The sequence below is a fragment of the Babylonia areolata genome, chromosome 25, assembly GCF_041734735.1.
Source record: "Babylonia areolata isolate BAREFJ2019XMU chromosome 25, ASM4173473v1, whole genome shotgun sequence".
NCBI lineage: Eukaryota > Metazoa > Mollusca > Gastropoda > Neogastropoda > Buccinidae > Babylonia > Babylonia areolata.
This window is the reverse complement of record NC_134900.1, coordinates 31,458,370-31,484,210: the sequence shown is the minus strand read 5'-3', so window position 1 is coordinate 31,484,210 and position 25,841 is coordinate 31,458,370. Positions and strand designations below refer to the sequence as shown.

Below are 25,841 nucleotides of genomic sequence, written 5' to 3'. Positions count from 1 at the left end.
AGCAACAGTCACAGGAACAAAAATGGTGTTGATAACGGTTTTCAAACCACACACAACCAAAGAGCAAGGGTCAGCGTTTGGTGGGTTATGGAAACACAAAAACATACCCAGCATGCTCACCCCTGAAAGCGGAGTATGGCTGCCTACATAGTGGGGTGAAAATGGTCATACATGTAAAAGCCCACTCGTGTACATACGAGTGAATGTGGGAGTTGCAGCCCACAAACGCAGAAGAAGAAGAAGAAGAAAGGATGAGAGAGTGAAGGAGGAAGGGAGGACAGGCGTTACCTGGAAGAAGGCACTGGTGGCCTCCAGGTGGGTGCAGAGGGCAGGTAAGAGGTCCACCATGAACACCGCCACCTGCTGCGGCTTCTGCTGGTCCAGGTTACTGAACTTGGGCTTCCCCCCTCCGCTCTTTGTCTGTGGAGGGGACACACACACACACGCACACACACACACACACACACACACACGCGCACACACACACACACATACATGCAAGCGCACACACATGCCCACACAGAGGCACATACATACATTCTCACACACACACACATACAAATACACACATATGCATGAATGGAAATGCTTCAGTACAGATTAAGGCAAAAGGCAAAAATGTACAGAGATTCAGGTAAAAAGGGAGAGGGTGGGAAACGGGGGTGTGGGGGGTGGGGGCAGGGGCAGGGGGGCGCTGGGGGATTATCACACAGAAAGCTGTACAAGTTTACACCAGTTACGCAGACTCATTTAATCAACAAGTATACCTGAATACACACACATGTGAACCTGTATATGAAGCACCCACACCGGCACACAAACACACCCCATACACACATACATACACACACAAAATCTCTCTCTCATACTTTCCTTTCTTTCTTTCTGTGTTCAGGGGCTGCAACTCTCACAGTCACAAGCATACACTTAAAAAAAAATCCAAGCTTTTTATGTATTGAGTATAATGTCAAAATGTAATGTTTAAGATGAGAAAGGTCAGTTTAAAGCAAATCAAGTCCCCTAGCATTAATTACAGAGTAATTTCCCTTTTTTACTATCTGCACCAAAACGTTTGCAAAATAAATAAAACGTCCATGCTTAGCAAAAGAAGTTCTTGTTTGAACAAAAAACTGAATTTTTCCTATTTTTATGCCTAATTTGGTGTCAACTGACAAAGTATATGCAGAGAAAATGTTAATGTTAAAGTTTACCACGGACACAGACACACAGACACAGACACACACAGACAACCGAACACCGGGTTAAAACATAGACTCACTTTGTTTACACAAGTGAGTAAAAAAATTAGTACAACTGGGAAAGCAAACAAAAAGAAGGATTGTAAGGCAACAATATGATGAAATGAAAACAAAAAATGTAAAAATTGAGAAAGCGTTCTCACTTTTCCAGGAAAAGCACGTCGCTTGGAGGCCGTGGCGATGAGGGAGTGGTTCAGTTTCTTCACCAGGTCCTCCATCAGAAACTGCAGCTGTGGCGTCTGGATCTGAACCTGTCTCGCCCGCTGACCACAAAACAACACCTTTCTTACAACACCTGTCTCGCCCGCTGACCACAAAACAACACCTGTCTCATCAGCTAATAACCAAACAGCTATCACACCCACTAACGACAAAACAACACCTGTCTTGCCTGCAAACAACAAAAGAACACCTCTCTTGCCTGCTGACGACAAAACAACACCTGTATCACCTACTAACAAAAAAACAACAAAAAACACCTGTCTTGCCCACAAATATTAACAAAACAACACCTGTCTTGCCTTCTAATCAACACCTGTCTTGCCCAGTAATATCAAAACACATGTCCTGCCCCCTATTAACAAAACAACACCTGTCTTGCCTGCTGAACAACACCTGTCTTGCCTGCTGAACAACACCTGTCTCGTCCACTAACAAGAAAACAACAATCTTTTCTCTGTACATTGTCAGTACTGGCTGGGTAGTCTGGTTCACCTCTTTTCTGAGTGGTCCTGACTGTGGTAACTTTAAAACCATAATCTTTTCAGTTTTTCTTTGAAACAGTACTCATTTGCTGACAGAGCAATGTTTCACTCACATACGCAACGTTTCCTTGTAAACGGAAGTGAATACTTATTTAAGATACAGGACCAAAATCTAATTTGCTTGGATTTTGTTCACACACACACACACACATATATATATATATATAGAGAGAGAGAGAGAGACAAATGAAGCTGTACAAGTTAATGTTGTCAAATATGACAGGCAACCAAATGGACAGGCCACCAAACGGTATCTCTGCAAAGAGTATCACATCTGTTATTTTAACGTCTGAAAAATTAAACAAATAAAAAATAATTTCAAAAATATATAATCAGACAGAGAAAGCCATATGTGCTTAAATCATGGTATACAACAGCAGACTTCTTCCTTTTCTTTTTTTTTTTTTTTAATCATAATTCATTACTGATTCTGTCCAACTCTGTGTCAACAAGGAACTGTAACTCTACCGTAGTGTGAAGGTCTGTGTCGAGGGAAGCCTGGGTGATGGGCCCTGAGTGCAGAATGCTGAACACCTCCAGATCCAGTTCCCTGCAGTTCACAACAACTTTCATCAGAAAGCGACAGTCCCTCCTAAAACTATGCTGAATAAACACACAGAATGCCAAAATGGCTTGCTGAAATAACAAGAGCAAATGAGGGACGAAACAGATGAGTGTTTAAAGCGTTGGACTTTCAATCTTGAGGGTCCCGGGGGTTTGAATCACATGGTGGGTGAAGGGTGGAGATTTTTTCCCAATTTCCCAGGTCAACAGATGTGCAGACCTGAAAGTGCCTGAACCCCTTTCATGTGTATACACATACAGAAGATCAAATACACACATTAAATATACTGTAATCCATGTCAGCATTTGGTGGGTTATGGAGACAAAAACACACCCAGCAGGCACCCTCCAAAAACAGAGTGTGGTAAAAACCGGCCAATCATGTAAAAACCCACTCATGTATACAAGTGAAAGTGTGAGTCACTGCCAATGAATGAAGTAGAAGACAGAGCAACTTGCTTTGAACTATCCTGCAGAAAGTTCAGATCTGAACAGGTGCAACATTTTGACCAGTGGGTAGGAAGAACATACTCTCACACCCACCGTAACCGTCTTCCCTGAAAGCCTGTATTTACTTTTATTTTCTTTAACTTTGTCTTTACATTAACTCTTTCCGGACGAAGGAATGCTCACGCATTCCTACACAAAACGTATTCGGTTTCGGACGAAGGAATGGAATAGCATTCTCCGAAAGTAAAAGTCCATCATGCGCTGTACATGTGATTTTGTGATTAGCCAAGCAGAGTGCGCTATTCTGGGTCACTCCACAATCGAATAGTATGACTGGTTAGTCTGGGATGTGTGGCCTGTCTCGCACACACGCTGACAAAGTCACTGACCGGTCGTCTGCTCGCGTGCCAGCCTGTTAGCAAAGCGGCCTCTTCTCAGAATGTTGTGAAGCGAACCAGGCAGTGACGGCAATGTTTTAGGGTTGCCGAAGTACTTGAAATGCTAGAAACTGAAGGGTCGGACATTGAAGAGGTGGATGATGACGAAGAAGAAAGTGAATTTAATGGAGAAAGCAAGCATGGGTATGGTGATTCGGGGTGAAAAATTGGCATTATTTCCTACATATGGCAAAACTGTAAAAATAAAATGAGAAATTTTATTTTTTTTTATATGTAATAGCTCAATACGTAATAAACCAGTTCTGAAAGTTTCATTTTCTTACACAGTATTTTGTATTTTTTGTAATTTTTTTCCAAACCCCTACAAATGGGCCGTCTGTGGGGAAAAGCAAGGGAGAAAACTTGTCCTGAGTGAGTTAACAAAAGTCATAAAGATAAGGTGTATATGACTGTACCGACAAATCAGAGAACCAGTGAATCAACCATACGACAGAAAAGAAACTAACAGCAAGGATTCGACAGGAAAAAAAAAAAACCCAAAAGAAAGCAACAACAAAAAAGCACTCTGTGTACTGAAAGGCTGTCTTCATCATGGAATAACAAACCCATTCTTTTTTAAACAGTCAATTAGCATAATTTACACATGTATCAGATAATACATATTCATCATGATGGACTGAACTACTACCTTTTGCCTGCATTAATTTCAAAACCTGAGGCACAATGGTGTGACAATGGGAGAAGGTTTTCCTTGCTAATAATAACAATAACAATAATATCAATGTTAATGATTACAGTACCGATTAATGTAACAGCAATAACAATAATGAGGGAGGCAGCCCCCAACAACAAAAGCAGTCTTGTAATGTAACAGCAATAACAATAATGAGGGAGGCAGCCCCAACAACAAAAGCAGTCTTGTAATGTAACAGCAATAACAATAATGAGGGAGGCAGCCCCAACAACAAAAGCAGTCTTGTAATGTAACAGCAATAACAATAATGAGGGAGGCAGCCCCCAAACAAAAGCAGTCTTGTAATGTAACAGCAATAACAATAATGAGAGAGGCAGCCCCAGCAACAAAAACAGTCTTGTAATGTAACAGCAATAACAATAATGAGGGAGGCAGCCCCCCAAACAAAAGCAGTCTTGTAATGTAACAGCAATAACAATAATGAGGGAGGCAGCCCCAACAACAAAAACAGTCTTGTAATGTAACAGCAATAACAATAATGAGGGAGGCAGCCCCAACAACAAAAGCAGTCTTGTAATGTAACAGCAATGACAATAATGAGAGAGGCAGCCCCAACAACAAAAGCAGTCTTGTAATGTAACAGCAATAACAGTAATGAGAGAGGCAGCCCCAACAACAAAAGCAGTCTTGCTGACTACAGACCTGAAGCAGTGGGCGAAGGCAGACAAGTCTGCGCCATCAGCAGAGGTTCTGTCATCCTCGTCGTCTCCGTCCTGTGTGCTTTGCTGTCACAGACAACACACCACTTTGAACACAGCTCTACACCTTTCATCATGATCAGATCAGTCTTTGTCACGTTTCCTACGCAAACTGACTTCTGCAGGGTTTCTGATAGCACATAAATGTGCGTCCATGATGGTAAGAAAATGGATAGAATGCACTGCATGTTGACTGAGCAAGTCCCTCGGATGTTCTGAAGAAAGCTTCTTCTTGAACGAATACATACAGAGAGAAAATCCGGTATGAATCTTCAGTCGGTTAAATAGCAAGCAGAATCAACATAGCTATGCCTATAACCTACATGCACCAGATGAGAAAGGGAGGTAAGTCTCACCTTTTCACTCTGTGTAGTCACGTTCTGAGTAGTGTCCACTTCGCTTTGTGTTGACTCGTTCTCTTTCTCAGCATGCTTTCTGTAGACACAGTACGTTCAGGACAGATATGGAGATAGGGATTCTTCTGCAAACATAACCCTATGAAATGATTTTTTAATGCTGCAGAAAACTTGAGAGAAAACAGCAAGCTAGGGTCAGAGCTGTTGTTTTTTTTTAACCCCCCATCGGTAACATAAGAATAAAGCTACAAAATAAAAATCACAAAAAAGAGGAACCACACACAGTGGAGATAATTCAAATGGATTTTTAAAAAAAAAGGGATATAAAAACAACAGGGAAAAAATGGAAAAAAAGAAATATTACACATGCACATTTATAATACCTAACACACACACACACACATATGCAACCCCCCCCCCCCTTCCACACAGACACACACACAGGTTAAAATGAACGAAATCAAATCCTGTCTTTCTTTTTTGTCCTTTTTTTTTTCCTTTTCTACCCTGCTATTGTTAATGTTCGTTAATCGTTAATGCTAACTGTTCGTCAAGCGTGCTTTGTTCCTTGCACTATGCAATCTTTGAATAAAACCAAAAAAAAGTGAAAAAAAAAAGGACCCTGTATTTCTCTCACCTCTTGCGGCCTCTCTTCTTGTCCCCGGTGCCTTTCCCTTTAGATGTACTGGCAGCGGACGTCTGTTTGACGTCTTCTCCACCAAGGCCCAGCAAGCTGGGGCTGTACTTGGGATGAGCTGCACAAAACATGGACACAGATGACTCAGAAATGTTTCACTGCTGAATGCTTCCTGACCTGTTACAATGCTGAACGTCCGTCCGTCATGCATACTTCATCTTACAAACTCATTCAAACACACACACCCCTGAAAACAGAGTATGGCTGCCTACATGGCGGGGTAAAAACGGTCATACATGTAAAAGCCCACTCGTGTACATATGAATGAACGTGGGAGTTGCAGCTCTCGAATGAAGAAGAAGAAGAAGAAACACACACGTGCGCGCGCACACACACATGTGCTCAGTCATTCGATTTGTGCATGCACATGCACAATACATCTCAACCAAAAGTCAACATCTTCCATAGTGACCAATAAATGACTGTGATCCTGTACGTTCAGTGTCTGAATTTAAGAGGCAGAAAGACAGAGAGAGAGATTCAGATTTGGATTTGGATTCAAGACAGAGAGAGAGAGAGAGAGAGAGAAAAAGAGAAAGAACGGAACTTGTTAAAACTTTTATCAATGCCCAGAAAAATGTGACTTTAGTTTGGATGAGGTACAAACAAGACGGAGAGAGAGAGAGAGAGATGCGGGGGGTGGGGGGGTGCGGGGGGGAAGATAGGACTTGTGATTATAAACGAAAAAAACAAAAAACTAAAAACACTGCCTTTAATCTGAAGTAAAATTGTGCTCACAAGTGAGAAAAAAAAGAAAAGAAAAAAAAAAGTACTGCTGCTATATGACAGAGCCCTGGACAGTGTGTCCACAGGTGACACCATTCAGTGTATCTTACCTGCCAGACATTTGGCCAACACCTGTGTCAGGTGTGTGATGTCGTGCAGCCTCTCAATCACCTTGCCTTTCATCTCTGTGTCTGACTGACTGGCAAAGGCGTTCACAATCTGCACAACAAAGGAAGGCTGTAATGTTTAGATGCAACAAATCCAAATCAAAATCATAGGTGGAAAAACTGATTCCACAAGTTCTGTGTCCCAACAGATGTGTACGCACAGAGAATATTTCTTATTTGTGCGCATTTTTGATGCAGAAAGGAAATTTTCTATCTAAAATTACGTTTAAATAACATACTTACCGTGACCCAACTAGTGCAGACTCCGGCAGGGCTCTGACATTCCTGTACTGTGCAAACTACTATCCGCCTATGTGGAGAAAACGAAAGTACTACGGCTGATAACCTCCTGGAAGTAGGTAATGTCCCCTTTGTCCCCCTGGCTAGCGCCCTCTTTTTCCGGCAGCCATCTCGACACCTGTTCCTGTGCACTTCTATGGCTAAGTTTTTTTCGCATTTTCTATCTGTCTATCGATTCTTTGGCGTTAATTTTCAATTAATTTTCAATTTGAAAAAACAAAAATGGCCAGAGGGGCGAGGGGAGGGCTGGATCAGAGTGGCAGGTTGGTAAAGAAGGTAAATGGAACCCATTACAAGTGAAGAAAGAAGGAATGAAACTAAGTGATACCAGGTTGGTAAAGAAGGTAAATGGAACCCATTACAAGTGAAGAAAGAAGGAATGATACTAAGTGATACCAGGTTGGTAAAGAAGGTAAACGGAACCCATTACAAGTAAAGAAAGAAGGAATGATACTAAGTGATACCAGGTTGGTAAAGAAGGTAAATGGAACCCATTACAAGTGAAGAAAGAAGGAATGATACTAAGTGATACCAGGTTGGTAAAGAAGGTAAATGGAACCCATTACAAGTGAAGAAAGAAGGAATGATACTAAGTGATACCAGGTTGGTAAAGAAGGTAAATGGAACCCATTACAAGTGAAGAAAGAAGGAATGAAACTAAGTGATACCAGGTTGGTAAAGAAGGTAAATGGAACCCATTACAAGTGAAGAAAGAAGAAATGAAACTTAGTGATACCAGGTTGGTAAAGAAGGTAAATGGAACCCATTACAAGTGAAGAAAGAAGAAATGAAACTAAGTGATACCAGGTTGGTAAAGAAGATAAATGGAACCCATTACAAGTGAAGAAAGAAGGAATGATACTAAGTGATACCAGGTTGGTAAAGAAGGTAAATGGAACCCATTACAAGTGAAGAAAGAAGGAATGAAACTTTGTGATACCAGGTTGGTAAAGAAGGTAAACGGAACCCATTACAAGTGAAGAAAGAAGGAATGAAACTAAGTGATACCAGGTTGGTAAAGAAGGTAAATGGAACCCATTACAAGTGAAGAAAGAAGAAATGAAACTTAGTGATACCAGGTTGGTAAAGAAGGTAAATGGAACCCATTACAAGTGAAGAAAGAAGGAATGAAACTAAGTGATACCAGGTTGGTAAAGAAGGTAAATGGAACCCATTACAAGTGAAGAAAGAAGGAATGAAACTAAAGTGATACCAGGTTGGTAAAGAAGGTAAATGGAACCCATTACAAGTGAAGAAAGAAGGAATGAAACTAAGTGATACCAGGTTGGTAAAGAAGGTAAATGGAACCCATTACAAGTGAAGAAAGAAGGAATGAAACTTTGTGATACCAGGTTGGTAAAGAAGGTAAATGGAACCCATTACAAGTGAAGAAAGAAGGAATGAAACTAAGTGATACCAGGTTGGTAAAGAAGGTAAATGGAACCCATTACAAGTGAAGAAAGAAGAAATGAAACTTAGTGATACCAGGTTGGTAAAGAAGGTAAATGGAACCCATTACAAGTGAAGAAAGAAGGAATGAAACTAAGTGATACCAGGTTGGTAAAGAAGGTAAATGGAACCCATTACAAGTGAAGAAAGAAGGAATGAAACTAAGTGATACCAGGTTGGTAAAGAAGGTAAATGGAACCCATTACAAGTGAAGAAAGAAGAATGAAACTTAGTGATACCAGGTTGGTAAAGAAGGTAAATGGAACCCATTACAAGTGAAGAAAGAAGGAATGAAACTAAGTGATACCAGGTTGGTAAAGAAGGTAAATGGAACCCATTACAAGTGAAGAAAGAAGGAATGAAACTAAGTGATACCAGGTTGGTAAAGAAGGTAAATGGAACCCATTACAAGTGAAGAAAGAAGGAATGAAACTAAGTGATACCAGGTTGGTAAAGAAGGTAAATGGAACCCATTACAAGTGAAGAAAGAAGGAATGAAACTAAAGTGATACCAGGTTGGTAAAGAAGGTAAATGGAACCCATTACAAGTGAAGAAAGAAGGAATGAAACTAAGTGATACCAGGTTGGTAAAGAAGGTAAATGGAACCCATTACAAGTGAAGAAAGAAGGAATGAAACTATGTGATACCAGGTTGGTAAAGAAGGTAAACGGAACCCATTACAAGTGAAGAAAGAAGGAATGAAACTTAGTGATACCAGGTTGGTAAAGAAGGTAAATGGAACCCATTACAAGTGAAGAAAGAAGGAATGAAACTCAGTGATACCAGGTTGGTAAAGAAGGTAAATGGAACCCATTACAAGTGAAGAAAGAAGGAATGATACTCAGTGATACCAGGTTGGTAAAGAAGGTAAATGGAACCCATTACAAGTGAAGAAAGAAGGAATGATACTCAGTGATACCAGGTTGGTAAAGAAGGTAAATGGAACCCATTACAAGTGAAGAAAGAAGGAATGAAACTAAGAGATACTGACACTGGTCAGAGACATGCAGCTGTCCACAAACACAACACGCACAGTGAAATATAGAAAACATGATCTTGACATTAAAAAAAGAAAAGAAAAAAAGTGTATTTTTAAACTAAAGAAAGATAAAAAAAACCCACAACAACAACAACAAAAAAACCACAACAACAGAGAATATATGTTTACCTTAAAGTAAAAACAACAACAAACAACAGATGAAATGATATAAAAACTACACACACATGCATACACACAGACATACACATACAAACTCACGCAAACACACACACTCTCACATACATATGCACAAGCACACATAATCAATCATACACATACAAACACACCCCCACACACCCACCCACAATATGATGATACCTCTCTGAACCAGTTCAGAAAAGAGGAGCAGAGAATGTCACCCTCACACAGTCACCCCCACCCCTGTCCCCCCCTCACACACACACACACCCACACCCACAACAATATTATGACCATACCTCTCTGAATCAGTTCAGACAGTAAAAAGAGATGCAGAGAATATCACCCCCCCCCCCCCACACACACACACCCTTCCCCCAAACACACCCACCCACCCACAATATGACGATACCTCTCTGAACCAGTTCAGACAATGAAAAGAGGAGCAGAGAATGTCACCCTCACACACTCCCCCCCCCCCCCCCCCCCACCCCCAATATGACGATACCTCTCTGAACCAGTTCAGACCGTGGAAGAGGGAGGTGCAGAGGACGTCCTTCTCCCTGTCAGACAACGACTCCAGCTTGGTGTACACCGCTTCCTCTGGTAGGTACAGGGGACAGCCTGCCAACATGCAGTTCCAGTTTCAGGAGGAGGCGTCACTGCGTTCAGACCAGTCCATATACCTTACACATCCTCTCCTAGACAGATGCCTGACAGCAGCATAACCCAAAGCGCTTGTCATTCGTTCGTTCTTTAGTTTAACGTCTTTTCACTGTAAGTGATATTAGATGAGGGTAAGAAAAAAATCGAGTGGGAGGAAAGGGGGTGGGGGTGGGGTGGGGGGGGATTTCTGATATGCATGCGAGTAAGTGAAAGTGTGTGTGTGTGTGTGTGTGTGTGTGTGTGTGTGTGTGTGTGTTACATATAGAAAATAATTGATTTAAGTTTTGTTAAAACAAAAACAAAAGCAAAAAAAACCAACAAAAAACCATAACAATATAAACATATTTCTAATGAAAAACTAAGTATAACAGCGAACCAACTGGACTATTTAACAAGGAGTTGAAAAAGTCATACATTAGCAATGGACTGCTGAAGATCGTCAACACTGAAGGTGATTTCAGTTCAGGGATGTGAGACTTTAACATTCCACAAGTTGGTATATGATTGGCTGTTATGTGAGCACCACAGATGCAAGAAACATTACTGACATATTCTGTCCTAAAACAATTCATTTTCCATCTGCAGATGGCCTTGAGTGAATGCATGTATATATTTGTGTACCTGTTAAGAGTGGATTACTTTTACAGAATTTTGCCAGAGGACAATACCTTTGTTGTCATGGGCTCTTTTTCAGTGTGCCAAGCAAGTGCATGCTGCACACAGAAGCTAGGTTTACAGTATCATGAGAATGATGAAAAGCTCAGTTTGATTCAAACTCAGACCATCACCATTGGCAAACAAGTGTCCTTACTATTCTCCCACCTTACTCCTTGCCAACACACAACACACAGCTTCACAAACACATACCCTCCAAAACAGAACATGGCTGCTTTCATGGCAAGGAAATACAGTCATCACAATAATAATAATGATAATAATGAACATTTGTACTGTGTCATTTCTAAGAACTTACGGCGCTTTACATTAAAAAAAAATATAACAAATTACATGAACCACTCACAACCTCTCTCTCTCCCCCCCCTCCTCTCATACTTCATACATGCAAAGGGAGTCGGCAGACATGGGGTGGTGTTGCAAAATTAAGAAACGGAGAGTGCTTACAGATTTGGAAAAGATGACTTTCTGGTGCAAAGCGAAAGGCAGAGATGAAATCATACATGTAAAAGCCTGCAGACACACACACACACACATGCAAACTCACTCACAAACACATATCCCTTCTATCATTTTTCCATTATCACTGAAAGTAGAATGCTGTGAAACTGAAGAATGAACGAACACATTCACACACAAACACAAGCACACTCTCTCTCACACACACACAGCGGACACACACTGAATGTCACTCTTCAGTCACATCAGACTGTCGACATGTGCAAGATTCACTGAACATTAAGAGTATTTCGCAGGTATATGTGAGGAAGAAATGCTTACCCAGAAGAGCATCAATGCCTTCCATGTTTCCCTCCTGAAGTTGTCTCTCACCAGTCTGCACCAGACGGAAATGTGGCGACAGGCACACCGAGTACACCATGTTCTGACTGCACAACATGACACACCATGTTCTGACTGCACAACACAACACACCATGTTCTGACTGCACAACACAACACACCATGTTCTGACTACACAACACAACACACAATGTTCTGACTGCACAACACAACACAACACAACACACCATGTTCTGACTGAACAACACAGCATGTTCTGACTGCACAACACAACACACCATGTTCTGACTGCACAACACAACACACCATGTTCTGACTGCACAACACAACACACCATGTTCTGACTGCACAACACAGCATGTTCTGACTGCACAACACGACACACCATGTTCTGACTGCACAATACGACACACCATGTTCTGACTGCACAACACGACACACCATGTTCTGACTACACAACACGACACACCATGTTCTGACTGCACAATACGACACACCATGTTCTGACTGCACAACACAGCACACCATGTTCTGACTACACAACACAACACACCATGTTCTGACTACACAACACAACACACCATGTTCTGACAGCACAACACAGCACACCATGTTCTGACTACACAACACAACACACCATGTTCTGACTGCACAACACAACACACCATGTTCTGACTGCACAACACAGCACACCATGTTCTGACTACACAACACAACACAACACAGCATGTTCTGACAGCACAACACAACACACCATGTTCTGACAGCACAACACAACACACCATGTTCTGACAACACAACACACTGTGTTCTGACTGCACAACACAACACACCATGTTCTGACAACACAACACACCGTGTTCTGACTGCACAACACAGCACACCATGATCTGACTTCACAACACAGCACACCATGTTCTGACTGCACAACACAGCACACCATGTTCTGACTACACAACACAACACACCATGTTCTGACTACACAACACAATGCAACACACCATGTTCTGACTACACAACACAACGCAACACACCGTGTTCTGACTACACAACACAACTCAACACACCATGTTCTGACTACACAACACAATGCAACACACCATGCTCTGACTACACAACACAACGCGACACACCGTGTTCTGACTACACAACACAACTCAACGCACCATGTTCTGACTACACAACACAGCACACTATGTTCTGACTTCACAACACAGCATGTTCTGACTGCACAACACACCATGTTCTGACTACACAACACAACACACCATGTTCTGACTGCACAACACAGCACACTATGTTCTGACTTCACAACACACTATGTTCGGACTTCACAACACACCATGTTCTGACTACACAACACAGCACATGATGTTCTGACTTCACAACACAACACACCATGTTCTGACTGCACAACACACCATGTTCTGACTTCACAACACAGCACACCATGTTCTGACTTCACAACACAGCACACCATGTTCTGACTGCACAACACACCATGTTCTGACTACACAACACAACACGACACACCATGTTCTGACTACACAACACAACACACCACTGACTGCACAACACACCATGTTCTGACTACACAACACAACACACCATGTTCTGACTGCACAACACACCATGTTCTGACTACACAACACAACACACCATGTTCTGACTACAGAACACAACACACCATGTTCTGACTACACAACACAACACACCATGTTCTGACTACACAACACAACACACCATGTTCTGACTACACAACACAACACAAAACAGAACACACCATGTTCTGACTGCACAACACAACACACCATGTTCTGACTACACAACACAACACACCATGTTCTGACTACACAACACAACACAAAACAGAACACACCATGTTCTGACTGCACAACACAACACACCATGTTCTGACTACACAACACAGCACATTGCTCTCATTAATGTTATGTCCAATATGTCTGCAAATATTTCAGTTCAAATTCAACCTGCAAAATGCAGAGACTTGAATTCTTATTCTTATTCACTAACACAACACAGTACACCATGTTCTGACTACAAAACACAGCACATTGCTGTCATTAATGTTACATCCAATACGTCTGCAAACATACAGCCTTGTGCCTATTCAGACAGCAGATCACAGAATACTTTATCTTCTTAACTCTTTCCATACGAACGGCGAAAGAGACGACGTTAACAGCGTTTCACCCCAATTACCATCATCAAAATATTGCAAGCGGAAGGCTCTTAAACTAAAGACGTGAATGTTGACAAAGAATACCGCAATTCTGACGACGGAAGCTAAAGGTTGGGTCATTGAGACACCCACTGGACATCCGAGGGGTCTGTGTAGAGGAGAAGAGAGGACTGGCCGTACTGAGTGAGTTAAGTAAGAGAAATTCATATAAGAGGTCTTGCACCACAGCGGCTTGCCCAAAGCAAAGCAACACCTTCCAACTCCTGAATGGTGACCTAAACGTTACTACGATCCTATGAACATGTTGTCTCGAAAGTCTTCCTCACCTGCTAGTTGTGGAGGAGGAGGATGACGACGACTTTGCCTCCATGATCTCTTTGGCCACCTGTGGCAGAAGGTTGATGACAATGCTGCTCTCTTCCTTGTCGTTCAAACAGAACTGTGGCGACATGGGAATGCCAACAACACTGGAAACGGAAGGGGGGGAAAAATCAACAACTAGATGTTAAGCTCCTGACATTTTTTGGTTTGTTTTTGTAAGACACATCTTCACAGCTCATGTTTACAAGAATGCATGATATATCTCACACACACACACACATGTATGTATCTATATGCACACATTTGAGGATCCATTAAAATTTCCATTTTCATTAGTTCATGTGTACATGAAACACACACTACCTTTCTCCCCCACATGTATATATCCAAGAATTCATTTTATTTTATAAATGCAAATCATATGTACCTGTGCACAAATGCCCATGGAAATAGGTACTTATATACAAACACAAGCACACCAATCAATCTGCACACCCCACACACACATACACACACAAACATGCATACACAAACCAACACATGCCCAATCGCACACACATTCATGCAGACACATACACAAGCATAAAAACAAGAAAACACAAACACACACACATGCATGAACACACACACACGAATTACCTTGTGTTTTCCTCTTCAATATCCACAACAAAATTTTCTTGAAACATGTCCGTCATATTCTCCAAGATCCATGTCTGAAACAATGCATAATATCCTTTGTGTCATACTGTAATCAATCACTAAATAAATATATCTGAACATTAACTGGCATTTTTATATGGGCAGAAATTGTAATCCAAGAAAATAAAATTCAAAGATATCGCAGAAAAGAAAGTCTACACTAGCGAGTCACAGTAAAATATTTGTAGTTAAATTGTACTTCAAGAAAATAAAGTTCAAAGACATGCAGATTGAAAAAACAACATGAATTCAACTCATCCACGCATTCACACATGCATGCATGCACACACACACACATGCAGAAATCTGTCAATGAGCACCAATATAAACTATAATCAGTAAAATCTTTAAATCAGTCCAGTAGACTATGAAACTTATAAAATTTCAAAAGCATGCATCTATGCTCATGTGCAGAACAAACTGAAATACGCACAAAATGAACACATAGATTAACAGATTTTATCTGCACACTTGCCAGACGTGCACAAGTGTGTGTGCCCATGTGTGTGCCTGTATGTTCTGGGTTGGTGTGTGTGTGTGTGTGTGTGTGTGTGTGTGTGCGAGTGCGTGCGTGCGTGGGTCTGTGTGCGTGTGCGCTTAATTGTTTCCCTGACTGTAAGCATTTGTTCCGAGCACTCCAATTGCCTGTGTGTGTTCTGACCTCCACTTTCTTGTGCAGGTTGCCGTGGGATACCATCGCCGCCAGCTCGTCCAGAAACAGTGCTGCAGCCTCAGAGCGTCGACTGCTGCCGCTTCGAATCATGGTCAGCAGACTCACCACTTCGTTCAGGCGTGACTCGCTCAGTTCTGCTTCCTGCCCACTGTACAGGTGATCATGTCACAACATCCTCTCTCTCTTATTGTCTGCTCCTCCATCTTCAGCCCCATCTCGCCTTTATCATTATTATCATTCATACTCATATACTGCCTATCTTTGGTCACAGACCAAGCTTTTACTTGATTAGATCAAATCCACGCCACTGTTATTTCAGATACTATTTACGTAAAATATAAACTCTTATCATAGATGTTTTTTCATGTTTTAAATAATACAAGACTCCAAGGGATTCCAAAGCACCGTGTTAGAGTATCTTTTTTTTTCTTTTCTTGATGCCAGAACTTCCGCATAGAAAAAAGAACAGAAAAAGATACAGGTACGCAATCCATGAAACACCACTCACCTGGTACTGCCCATTCCCCACACCATCATCACCCCTCCCACCACACCGCGACAAAGGTACCTGCAATACAGAATAAAGTAGTCACAAACCCACAGGTGTCTCTCATCTCCATCAGGCTTTCTGTTAAAATCATAGTGCAAAATTATTGAAAAAGAAACTGTGACAGGGTCAAAACCCAGTCAGTGAAGCGCATAGACATACACACACACACACACACACACACATGCTCACACACACATACATAGTTTCGACGTCAAATTCACACAAGATGAGAACATTTAAGCATGCACACGCATGTGCTGAGAATGTATGCATGTACGCACACACACACACTCACAGAATGCAAACACACACACACACACATAATTGTATGCAGGCATAAACAAAGTGATAAACACAATCACAAGCACACAGACTAGTCAACTAAAGTGCATTTTACTGAAGTCAGGCCTCGGAACCCTTCACTTACTTTGTATCCATGCTTGAGACGAGCTTCCGAATCACCATGTGCAGGTCATCCTGAAAAGTTTGGCATCACTTTACACTGATCCTCTCTCTCTCACCGTGACACAAACACTGCACAGGACAGGAATGTCAGACCCCTGCCGGAGTCTGCACTAGTGGGTCACGGTTAAGTATGTGTCATTAAAACAATAATTAACTCACTCAGTACGGCCAGTCCTCTCTTCTCCTCTACACAGACCCCTCAGATGTCCAGTGGGTGTCTGGATGACCCAACCTTTAGCTTCCGTCGTCAGAATTGTGGTATTCTTTGTCAACATTCGCCTCTTCAGTATAAGAGCCTTCCGCTTGCAATATTTTGATGATGATAACTGGGGTGAAACGCTGTTAACGTTGTCTCTTTCGCCGTTCGTATGGAGAGAGTTAACCGTTAAACGTATCAATACAGTAACACACTAAAACAATATTTCTGAAACTGAAAGATCCAGTTATATTCACTGCCCCAAGTTAGTGTATAAAATGATTCATGAACATCTGATCAGTCTACAAATAAAGGCACACAACCGCATTTGCACGCATGTATCCTGCCTCTTTCTGATAATGCTTTGGGGTATTTTGCTTCAGATTACTAAATCAGTAATGAAGTCTCTTTTGTACTGAGGAATTCAAAGAGACGGCTGTTTGATGGACACAGTGATAGAGGCATAAAAATTGTTAACAATCTGAAGGATGCAACATTAAACGTGCAGATTAAAAAAAAACCAAAAAAAAACCAAACAAACAAAAAAAAAAAAACAACTCCCCAGACAGTTTCAGTTTCAAGGTGTAAATGCGTGTGGACTGATCTATATATGCTCCACCTCATCTGTGTTAAAAAAACCCAAAAAAAACAAAAACAAAAAAAACCCATCAAGAAAAATACCTCACCCATGTATAAACCCAACGCACTCTTCAGGCCTTCTAGAGAGCCTAGGTTTATGTAAACATAACATTAACATAAAATGAAATAAAACAATAAATCAACACAATCAAATAAGTAAATCTATTAAAACACAGTAAAATGAAAGATAACGTAGAAGGCCAACGATTGAAACGACAGCTACATTGACAGGTAATTAACGTGTCACAGGCTCGTTACCTGAATCAAGGCAATGTCCTGGCTGGCACTGAAGGCCAGACGAGCCAGCATTCCAAACAGTTTGCGCATGGCCAGCAGTGACAAGCTCTGCTGCTGGAAGTCGAGCAGCCGCTGTAACCAGACCAAGGAAGAAGAATTCTGTTTTTGAAGGCCTGTCACACATACAACTGACTGTAGACATCTGGTTGAAGTGTCAATTTTCACATATCAAGAATTGATTTAAAGTGTTCATTTGCAGATTTGAATGTTTAACATAAATAACAAGAGAGGCAAGGCCTTCAAGACTCACTTGTGATACACTTTTTAAAAAAAATCCAAGCTTTTTATGTATTGAGTATTATTTCAAAATGTAATGTTTAAGATGAGAAAAATCAGTTTAAAGCAAATTAAGTCCCCTAGCATTAATTACAGAGTAATGTCCCTTCTTACTATCTGCACCAAAACGTTTGCAAAATAAATAAAACTTCCATGCTTAGCAAAAGAAGTTCCTGTTTGAACAAAAAATGATAATAATGACTGCTCTTGTTGATTAGAGTGCCAAGTTTAGAGAATACAAAAAAATATAAATATAACAGTAAATGCAGTTTGCATATAATTAGGCTTCTTTTTTTTTTTTTTTTTTTTTTTTTTTGGTGACCATCCCAGAGGTGCAATATTGTTTTAAACAAGATGACTGGAAAGAACTGAATTTTTCCTATTTTCATGCCTAATTTGGTGTCAACTGACAAAGTATTTGCAGAGAAAATGTCAATGTTAAAGTTTACCACGGACACACAGACACACACACAGACAACCGAACACCGGGTTAAAACATAGACTCACTTTGTTTACACAAGTGAGTCAAAAATGGAAGAGTGGAGGGTGAAGTTGTATAAAGAGGTGGGTGGAACAAAAGATGAATATCTGAAATAAACGGAAGTCTGATTAAAGAAAGCAAAGAGAGCTCCTCAATGGATTTTGAAAAAAACGAGAAGTTGTTGATTCAACAAGGGAACAACTGATGATGAATGAATAAAGTCAAAAACCATCCACATGCCTTGTTGACTACATGGCTGTCAGCAGAGATTTCCACAGCAGAGAGGCAGTCTTCTTCTTCTTCTTCTGCGTTCACTCGTATGCACACGAGTGGGCTTTTATGTGTATGACCGTTTTTACCCCGCCATGTAGGCAGCCATACTCCGTTTTCGGGGGTGTGCATGCTGGGTATGTTCTTGCTTCCGTAACCCACCGAACGCTGACATGGATTACAGGATCTTTAACATGCGTATTTGATCTTCTGCTTGCATATACACACGAAGGGGGTTCAGGCACTAGCAGGTCTGCACATATGTTGACCTGGGAGATCGTAAAAATCTCCACCCTTTACCCACCAGGCACCGTCACCGTGATTCGAACCCGGGACCCTCAGATTGACAGTCCAATGCTTTAACCACTCTGCTATTGCGCCCGTCACAGAGAGGCAGTGAATTCACATCCACTGTGTGCAGGGTTCACCACAGGAAGGCGGGGCCCATTCCCCTTCTTCCTCCATTTTAACCTTCCCCGACCAAAGACACTCACACATTCACACCTGGGTGGAATGAGGAAAATTGGAGTAAACTGCCTTCCCAAAGGATACACCACCAATGGCAATACGAGGCCACGAACCCTGATCACAGGTGAAGGCTGGACTACAAGTCAAGCGCCAAGCCATGGTGCCTAAAGCAAAGAATACAATGAAGCAAAACAGACACAAAACAAAATGGAACAACAAGAAAGAAGCACCCACCTTGAAAAAGATGGCGAAGGGAGCCATGGCCGACAGGTGATGCTCCACCAGGTCAGCCAACACATCCAGGGAGGCATCACTCTCCTCGCTGTTCCCACTGCCCAGGTGCATCACCAGGTTGGCTACGATCTCCTGCACACACATCACCAACTTACCATGATGATGATGATGATTATATGGATACTTAGACAGCGCCTATCCTCGGTCAGAGAACGAGCTCTAAGCGCTCTACAAACATGCAGCCATTTGCACAAAAGGCTGCCTACCTGGGTAGAGCCGACTGACAGCTGCCACCAGGTGCCTCTCATTAGTTTCCTGTGTCATTCAATTCAGGTATGCTGCAGTCTTGACCAGTAAAACTGAACTGGTAGGCTAGAGTCTTAGGGGCTTGAGGAGTCAAGGTGAAAAAGTACGCTACAGTCTTGGGCAGTAAAGTTTAACAATTATACTACATCCTTGGAGCCTCGAGGCTTCAAGCTGAATGGGAATGCCTACAGCTTGAGGGGTACAACTGTACAATCTTGGAGCCTTAAGGAGTCAAGCTGTACAGGTATGCTTACAGTTTTAGAGGCTTGAGGAGTCAAGCTGTACAGGTATGCTTACAGTTTTAGAGGCTTGAGGAGTCAAGCTGTACAGGTATGCTTACAGTCTTGAAGTCTTAAGGAGACAAGCTGTACAGGTATGCTTACAGTCTTGGAGGCTTGAGGAGACAAGCTGTACAGGTATGCTTACAGTCTTGAAGGCTTGAGGAGACAAGCTGTACAGGTATGCTTACAGTCTTGGAGGCTTGGGGAGACAAGCTGTACAGGTATGCTTACGGTCTTGAAGTCTTAAGGAGACAAGCTGTACAGGTATGCTTACAGTCTTGAAGTCTTAAGGAGACAAGCTGTACAGGTATGTTTACAGTCTTGAAGTCTTAAGGAGTCAAGCTGTACAGGTATGCTTACAGTCTTAGAGGCTTGAGGAGTCAAGCTGTACAGGTATGCTTACAGTCTTGAAGTCTTAAGGAGACAAGCTGTACAGGTATGCTTACAGTCTTGAAGTCTTAAGGAGACAAGCTGTACAGGTATGCTTACAGTCTTGAAGTCTTAAGGAGACAAGCTGTACAGGTATGCTTACAGTCTTGAAGGCTTGAGGAGACAAGCTGTACAGGTATGCTTACAGTCTTGAAGTCTTAAGGAGACAAGCTGTACAGGTATGCTTACAGTCTTGGAGGCTTGAGGAGACAAGCTGTACAGGTATGCTTACAGTCTTGAAGGCTTGAGGAGACAAGCTGTACAGGTATGCTTACAGTCTTGAAGTCTTAAGGAGACAAGCTGTACAGGTATGCTTACAGTCTTGAAGGCTTGAGGAGACAAGCTGTACAGGTATGCTTACAGTCTTGGAGGCTTGGGGAGACAAGCTGTACAGGTATGCTTACAGTCTTGAAGTCTTAAGGAGACAAGCTGTACAGGTATGCTTACAGTCTTGAAGTCTTAAGGAGACAAGCTGTACAGGTATGCTTACAGTCTTGAAGTCTTAAGGAGACAAGCTGTACAGGTATGCTTACAGTCTTGGAGGCTTGAGGAGTCAAGCTGTACAGGTATGCTTACAGTCTTGAAGTCTTAAGGAGACAAGCTGTACAGGTATGCTTACAGTCTTGAAGTCTTAAGGAGACAAGCTGTACAGGTATGCTTACAGTCTTGAAGTCTTAAGGAGACAAGCTGTACAGGTATGCTTACAGTCTTGAAGGCTTGAGGAGACAAGCTGTACAGGTATGCTTACAGTCTTGAAGTCTTAAGGAGACAAGCTGTACAGGTATGCTTACAGTCTTGGAGGCTTGAGGAGACAAGCTGTACAGGTATGCTTACAGTCTTGAAGGCTTGAGGAGACAAGCTGTACAGGTATGCTTACAGTCTTGAAGTCTTAAGGAGACAAGCTGTACAGGTATGCTTACAGTCTTGAAGGCTTGAGGAGACAAGCTGTACAGGTATGCTTACAGTCTTGAAGTCTTAAGGAGACAAGCTGTACAGGTATGCTTACAGTCTTGGAGGCTTGAGGAGACAAGCTGTACAGGTATGCTTACAGACTTGAAGTCTTAAGGAGACAAGCTGTACAGGTATGCTTACAGTCTTGGAGGCTTGAGGAGTCAAGCTGTACAGGTATGCTTACAGTCTTGAAGTCTTAAGGAGACAAGCTGTACAGGTATGCTTACAGTCTTGGAGGCTTGAGGAGACCAGCTGTACAGGTATGCTTACAGTCTTGAAGTCTTAAGGAGACAAGCTGTACAGGTATGCTTACAGTCTTGGAGGCTTGAGGAGTCAAGCTGTACAGGTATGCTTACAGTCTTGAAGTCTTAAGGAGACAAGCTGTACAGGTATGCTTACAGTCTTGGAGGCTTGAGGAGACCAGCTGTACAGGTATGCTTACAGTCTTGAAGTCTTAAGGAGACAAGCTGTACAGGTATGCTTACAGTCTTGAAGGCTTGAGACAACCTGTACAGGTATGCTTACAGTCTTGAAGTCTTAAGGAGACAAGCTGTACAGGTATGCTTACAGTCTTGAAGGCTTGAGGAGACAAGCTGTACAGGTATGCTTACAGTCTTGAAGTCTTAAGGAGACAAGCTGTACAGGTATGCTTACAGTCTTGAAGTCTTAAGGAGACAAGCTGTACAGGTATGCTTACAGTCTTGAGGCTTGAGGAGACAAGTTGTACAGGTATGCTACATCCTTGGAGACTTGAGACAAGCTGTACAGGTATGCTACATTCTTGGAGGCTTGGGGAGAAAAGCTTAATGGAGATGCTGCAGTCTTGGCAAAAGGCTTCAGGAGTAAAACTGAACCAGAATACAGATTTGTGTGTGATCATGTTCACTCACAGTCACAATGTTTTATTTATGTAGAGCTTTTACTGCAACACTGTTCTAAACGCATGTTTTATTGTAGGGAAGCTGTCTGCCATTTGTGTGTGGCGGGGCATTTGTGCGTGAGTGCGTGTTGCAGTGATGTGTCTTTCAGAGGGCGTCATGGGTTGGTGTGTGGCTGTTCAATGTTCAATGGAGGTAAAGCGTGCGAGTATATTCTGGCATGTGTTTCTCTGTGCATGTGTGTGTGTGTGTGTGGTGGGTGGGTGGGAGGGGGGGAGGTATGGAAGAGGATGGGAGAGGAGAGGGGGAATGAAAAGTAAAGCGCTTTAAGCAGTATTTCTGGAATATCACGCCATGTTAATGTCAATTATGAGAGAGAGAGAGAGATACACATGCACACTACATCAGACAGAGGAATCAGCAAAGAGACTAAAACACTATCCATCTAAAAATCACATTAAAAAAAAAACCCCAAAGAAACACACACACACACACACACAAAGTCCCCCACCTGTCTACAAAAGGTGTTCAGGGAGCGGAAAGCCAGCTTGTACAGCACATGGCCGATGTAAGACAGGGACACCTCTGGGGACTTGAGCAACACCTCCGCCAGTGACAGAACTGCCTTGAACTTGCTCTGCATCACCTGCACACATCATAATAATGATAATAATAATGGACATTCATATAGCACGTTTCTCCAGAAATACGGCTCAAAGTGCTTTACATTTCCTCCCCCCCTCCCCTATCAATACCCATGCCCACCCCCACTACGCAACTGAACACTGGAAACCACCCACCCATCCATGGCGCCCTCCAGAAAATGTATCCCTTCAACACGCACTTCAATACACATTCAACGTATGCACTGATACTCACTAGCACCCCGCCACACACACATGGCAAACGGCTTCTCTACAATAAAGCATGCATTTAAAACCAGATCATACCAAGACCAGCACTAAAAAAATGAATAAATAAATAAACATAATAACAATGGATACTTTTACAGCTTTCTATCCAGAAAACAGCTCTAGGTGATGGATACTATTGCAGCACTCTATCCAGAAATCTGCTCTGGGCGTTTTAAAAAAACATGTATCATACACAGCACATTGCATCAAAGTTGCATATACACACCAAAATATACAGGAGTATATACTGTTTGTATGGACATACCACAACAACGCTTGTTGCTGCTCAAAGGATGCAGTGACAGGACAACCAAACTCCCAAATCAGTCACAATCCATGGTGGGGGCAACAGCTAGCAATATCCACATTTCTTACCCCCTCCACCTCCCCCACTCCTCTGTGTGACTGGCAGAGTGAAAGTCCACGCTTTGCTGTGAACACTGCTCATTCCATTTTGAGGGGAAGAGTTGTGTCAACTGCCCAACAGCCAAGGATTTAAAGCGATTGACTTTCAATCTGAAGGTCCTGGGTTTGAGTCCTATTCATGACAACTGGTGGGTAAAGGGTGCCAGATTTTTCCAAACTCCCAGGTCAACAGATATACAAACCTGCTAGCGTCTGAACCAGTTTTGTGTGTGAACACATGTAGGAGATCAAATGCGCATGTTAATCAAAGATCTCATAATCCACATCAGTGTTCAGTGGGTTGTATAACCATCATGTACACCCCTGAAAAGGGAGTGTGGCTGCCTACCTTCCACAGTAAAAACGGCCATGCACATACAAGCCCACTCTGTAATCTTGGGTGGAAGTTAAAGCTCATGAACGAAGAAAACATCACAATTCAAGGATTCTTGAATACTGAGGACTATTTTGTATGAAACAATGTGCATTATCGACATCTTTTTTTTTAATCAAAAGATTTCTTGAGACATTTATTTGTTCATTTTTCCAACTTCTGTTTTTATGCATGATTGTTTTTGTTTGTTTTCCTCCCATTCTTTTTTCTTTCTTTCTTCATCTCTTTTCCTCTCGTGTGTCAGCAACACAACTGGTCCAGGAACAGGTGAACACTCAAAAGTTTTCACATTTCATACTTCCTGGAACAGTTCAAGTTACAACCTCCACACCCCAAAAGGGGAAAAAGATTGACAGAAAGCTCAAAGTTCAAAACTGTTCTCTGGTACAGAGTGAAACCAATGTTGCTGCATTCACTGAGACTGGACTGAACACTGAGAAGTGATCACACCACAAAGGGACCCTACTCTGATGGCTTTGGGGAGCGAGTTGTACCCCTTGCTGCTTTTCCTTTCATTTCTCTCTGGTCTTTCACTGAGTGTCACCACCCATTTGTGAATCAAGCACAAGCACAGTGACGTGTTACATCAGGGAAGTGGAGTAAATTGCCGTGTTTCATTGTGACTGACAGTACACTTATCACTGCTTGAATGAAGCCATGATGTCAAAAGATAAATAAGGTGATTTATCTCCATTATTCTACATGCCCCCCCCCCCACCCCCCACTCCCGCCCCCTCCACCAAACCCACCCCAGCCCCTTTCCTCATAAAATGGATGGAACCACCTAATACAGCCCTTACCTTTTAAATAACAATGGCTGGAGTGAGGATTGGGGGTTGAAAAAAAAAGGGGCGTTCAAGTAATGCCATTGAAACGATGCATATGATGGGGCAGCAACCCCCCCCTCCCCCCCCCAAAAAAACAAAATTAAAAAAATAAAACAAAAAAAAATCAACATACAAACAAGACACAACAATTCATATTCTCCCCAAACAAACTTTTAAAACACAAATGTGCGTGTATGAACACATAGCAAACAAATACACACACACACACACATACACACACAAAGCAAACACACTCACACAACACAAAATACACACACACACACTTACATAAAACCAAACACACACTCACACAACACAACACACATACACACACCTGCACATTCAAACCCTACCTGGCTGTGAGAGATGAACGCTGTCTGAAGGAGCAACAATTCATATTCTCCCCAAACTTTTAAAACACAAATGTGCGTGTATGAACACACAGCAAGCAAATACACACACACACAAAAAGCAAACACACACTCACACAACACAAAATACACACACACACACACTTACACACACACACACAAAGCAAACACACTCACACAACACACACACTCACACAACACAACACACATACACACACCTGCACATTCAAACCCTACCTGGCTGTGAGAGGTGAACGCTGTCTGAAGGAGCGTCTCAGTGACGGCACCATTGCGGATCTTGTTCCTGACCAGACTCTCCACAGGTTTGCGGTGTTTGGTCTGGTGCAGAATCAGCACGATCACCAGCTCCAGAACGCCCAGCTTTTCCTTTTCACCGTCTATCGACTTCATA

At 42.1% G+C, this 25,841-nt stretch overlaps 1 protein-coding gene across 2 annotated transcripts in view; it reads right to left on the bottom strand.

The window, feature by feature from the left end:
* LOC143299752 (Fanconi anemia group D2 protein-like) overlaps positions 1-25,841 on the bottom strand; it is a 62,004-nt gene that overhangs the window by 17,311 nt on the left and 18,852 nt on the right. For both annotated transcript variants that reach the window (XM_076613138.1, XM_076613137.1), the window contains exons 14-31: positions 25,667-25,834; positions 23,030-23,164; positions 19,674-19,805; positions 17,906-18,016; positions 16,775-16,824; positions 16,306-16,365; positions 15,786-15,945; positions 15,065-15,138; positions 14,431-14,571; positions 11,882-11,988; positions 10,269-10,384; positions 6,777-6,885; positions 5,881-5,998; positions 5,244-5,322; positions 4,832-4,914; positions 2,492-2,573; positions 1,403-1,522; positions 289-420 (exon numbers count right to left, since the gene is read on the bottom strand). In XM_076613138.1, coding sequence (XP_076469253.1) covers positions 289-420; positions 1,403-1,522; positions 2,492-2,573; positions 4,832-4,914; positions 5,244-5,322; positions 5,881-5,998; positions 6,777-6,885; positions 10,269-10,384; positions 11,882-11,988; positions 14,431-14,571; positions 15,065-15,138; positions 15,786-15,945; positions 16,306-16,365; positions 16,775-16,824; positions 17,906-18,016; positions 19,674-19,805; positions 23,030-23,164; positions 25,667-25,834 — 1,977 coding nt within the window. The remainder of the gene's footprint in view (positions 1-288; positions 421-1,402; positions 1,523-2,491; positions 2,574-4,831; positions 4,915-5,243; positions 5,323-5,880; positions 5,999-6,776; positions 6,886-10,268; positions 10,385-11,881; positions 11,989-14,430; positions 14,572-15,064; positions 15,139-15,785; positions 15,946-16,305; positions 16,366-16,774; positions 16,825-17,905; positions 18,017-19,673; positions 19,806-23,029; positions 23,165-25,666; positions 25,835-25,841) is intronic.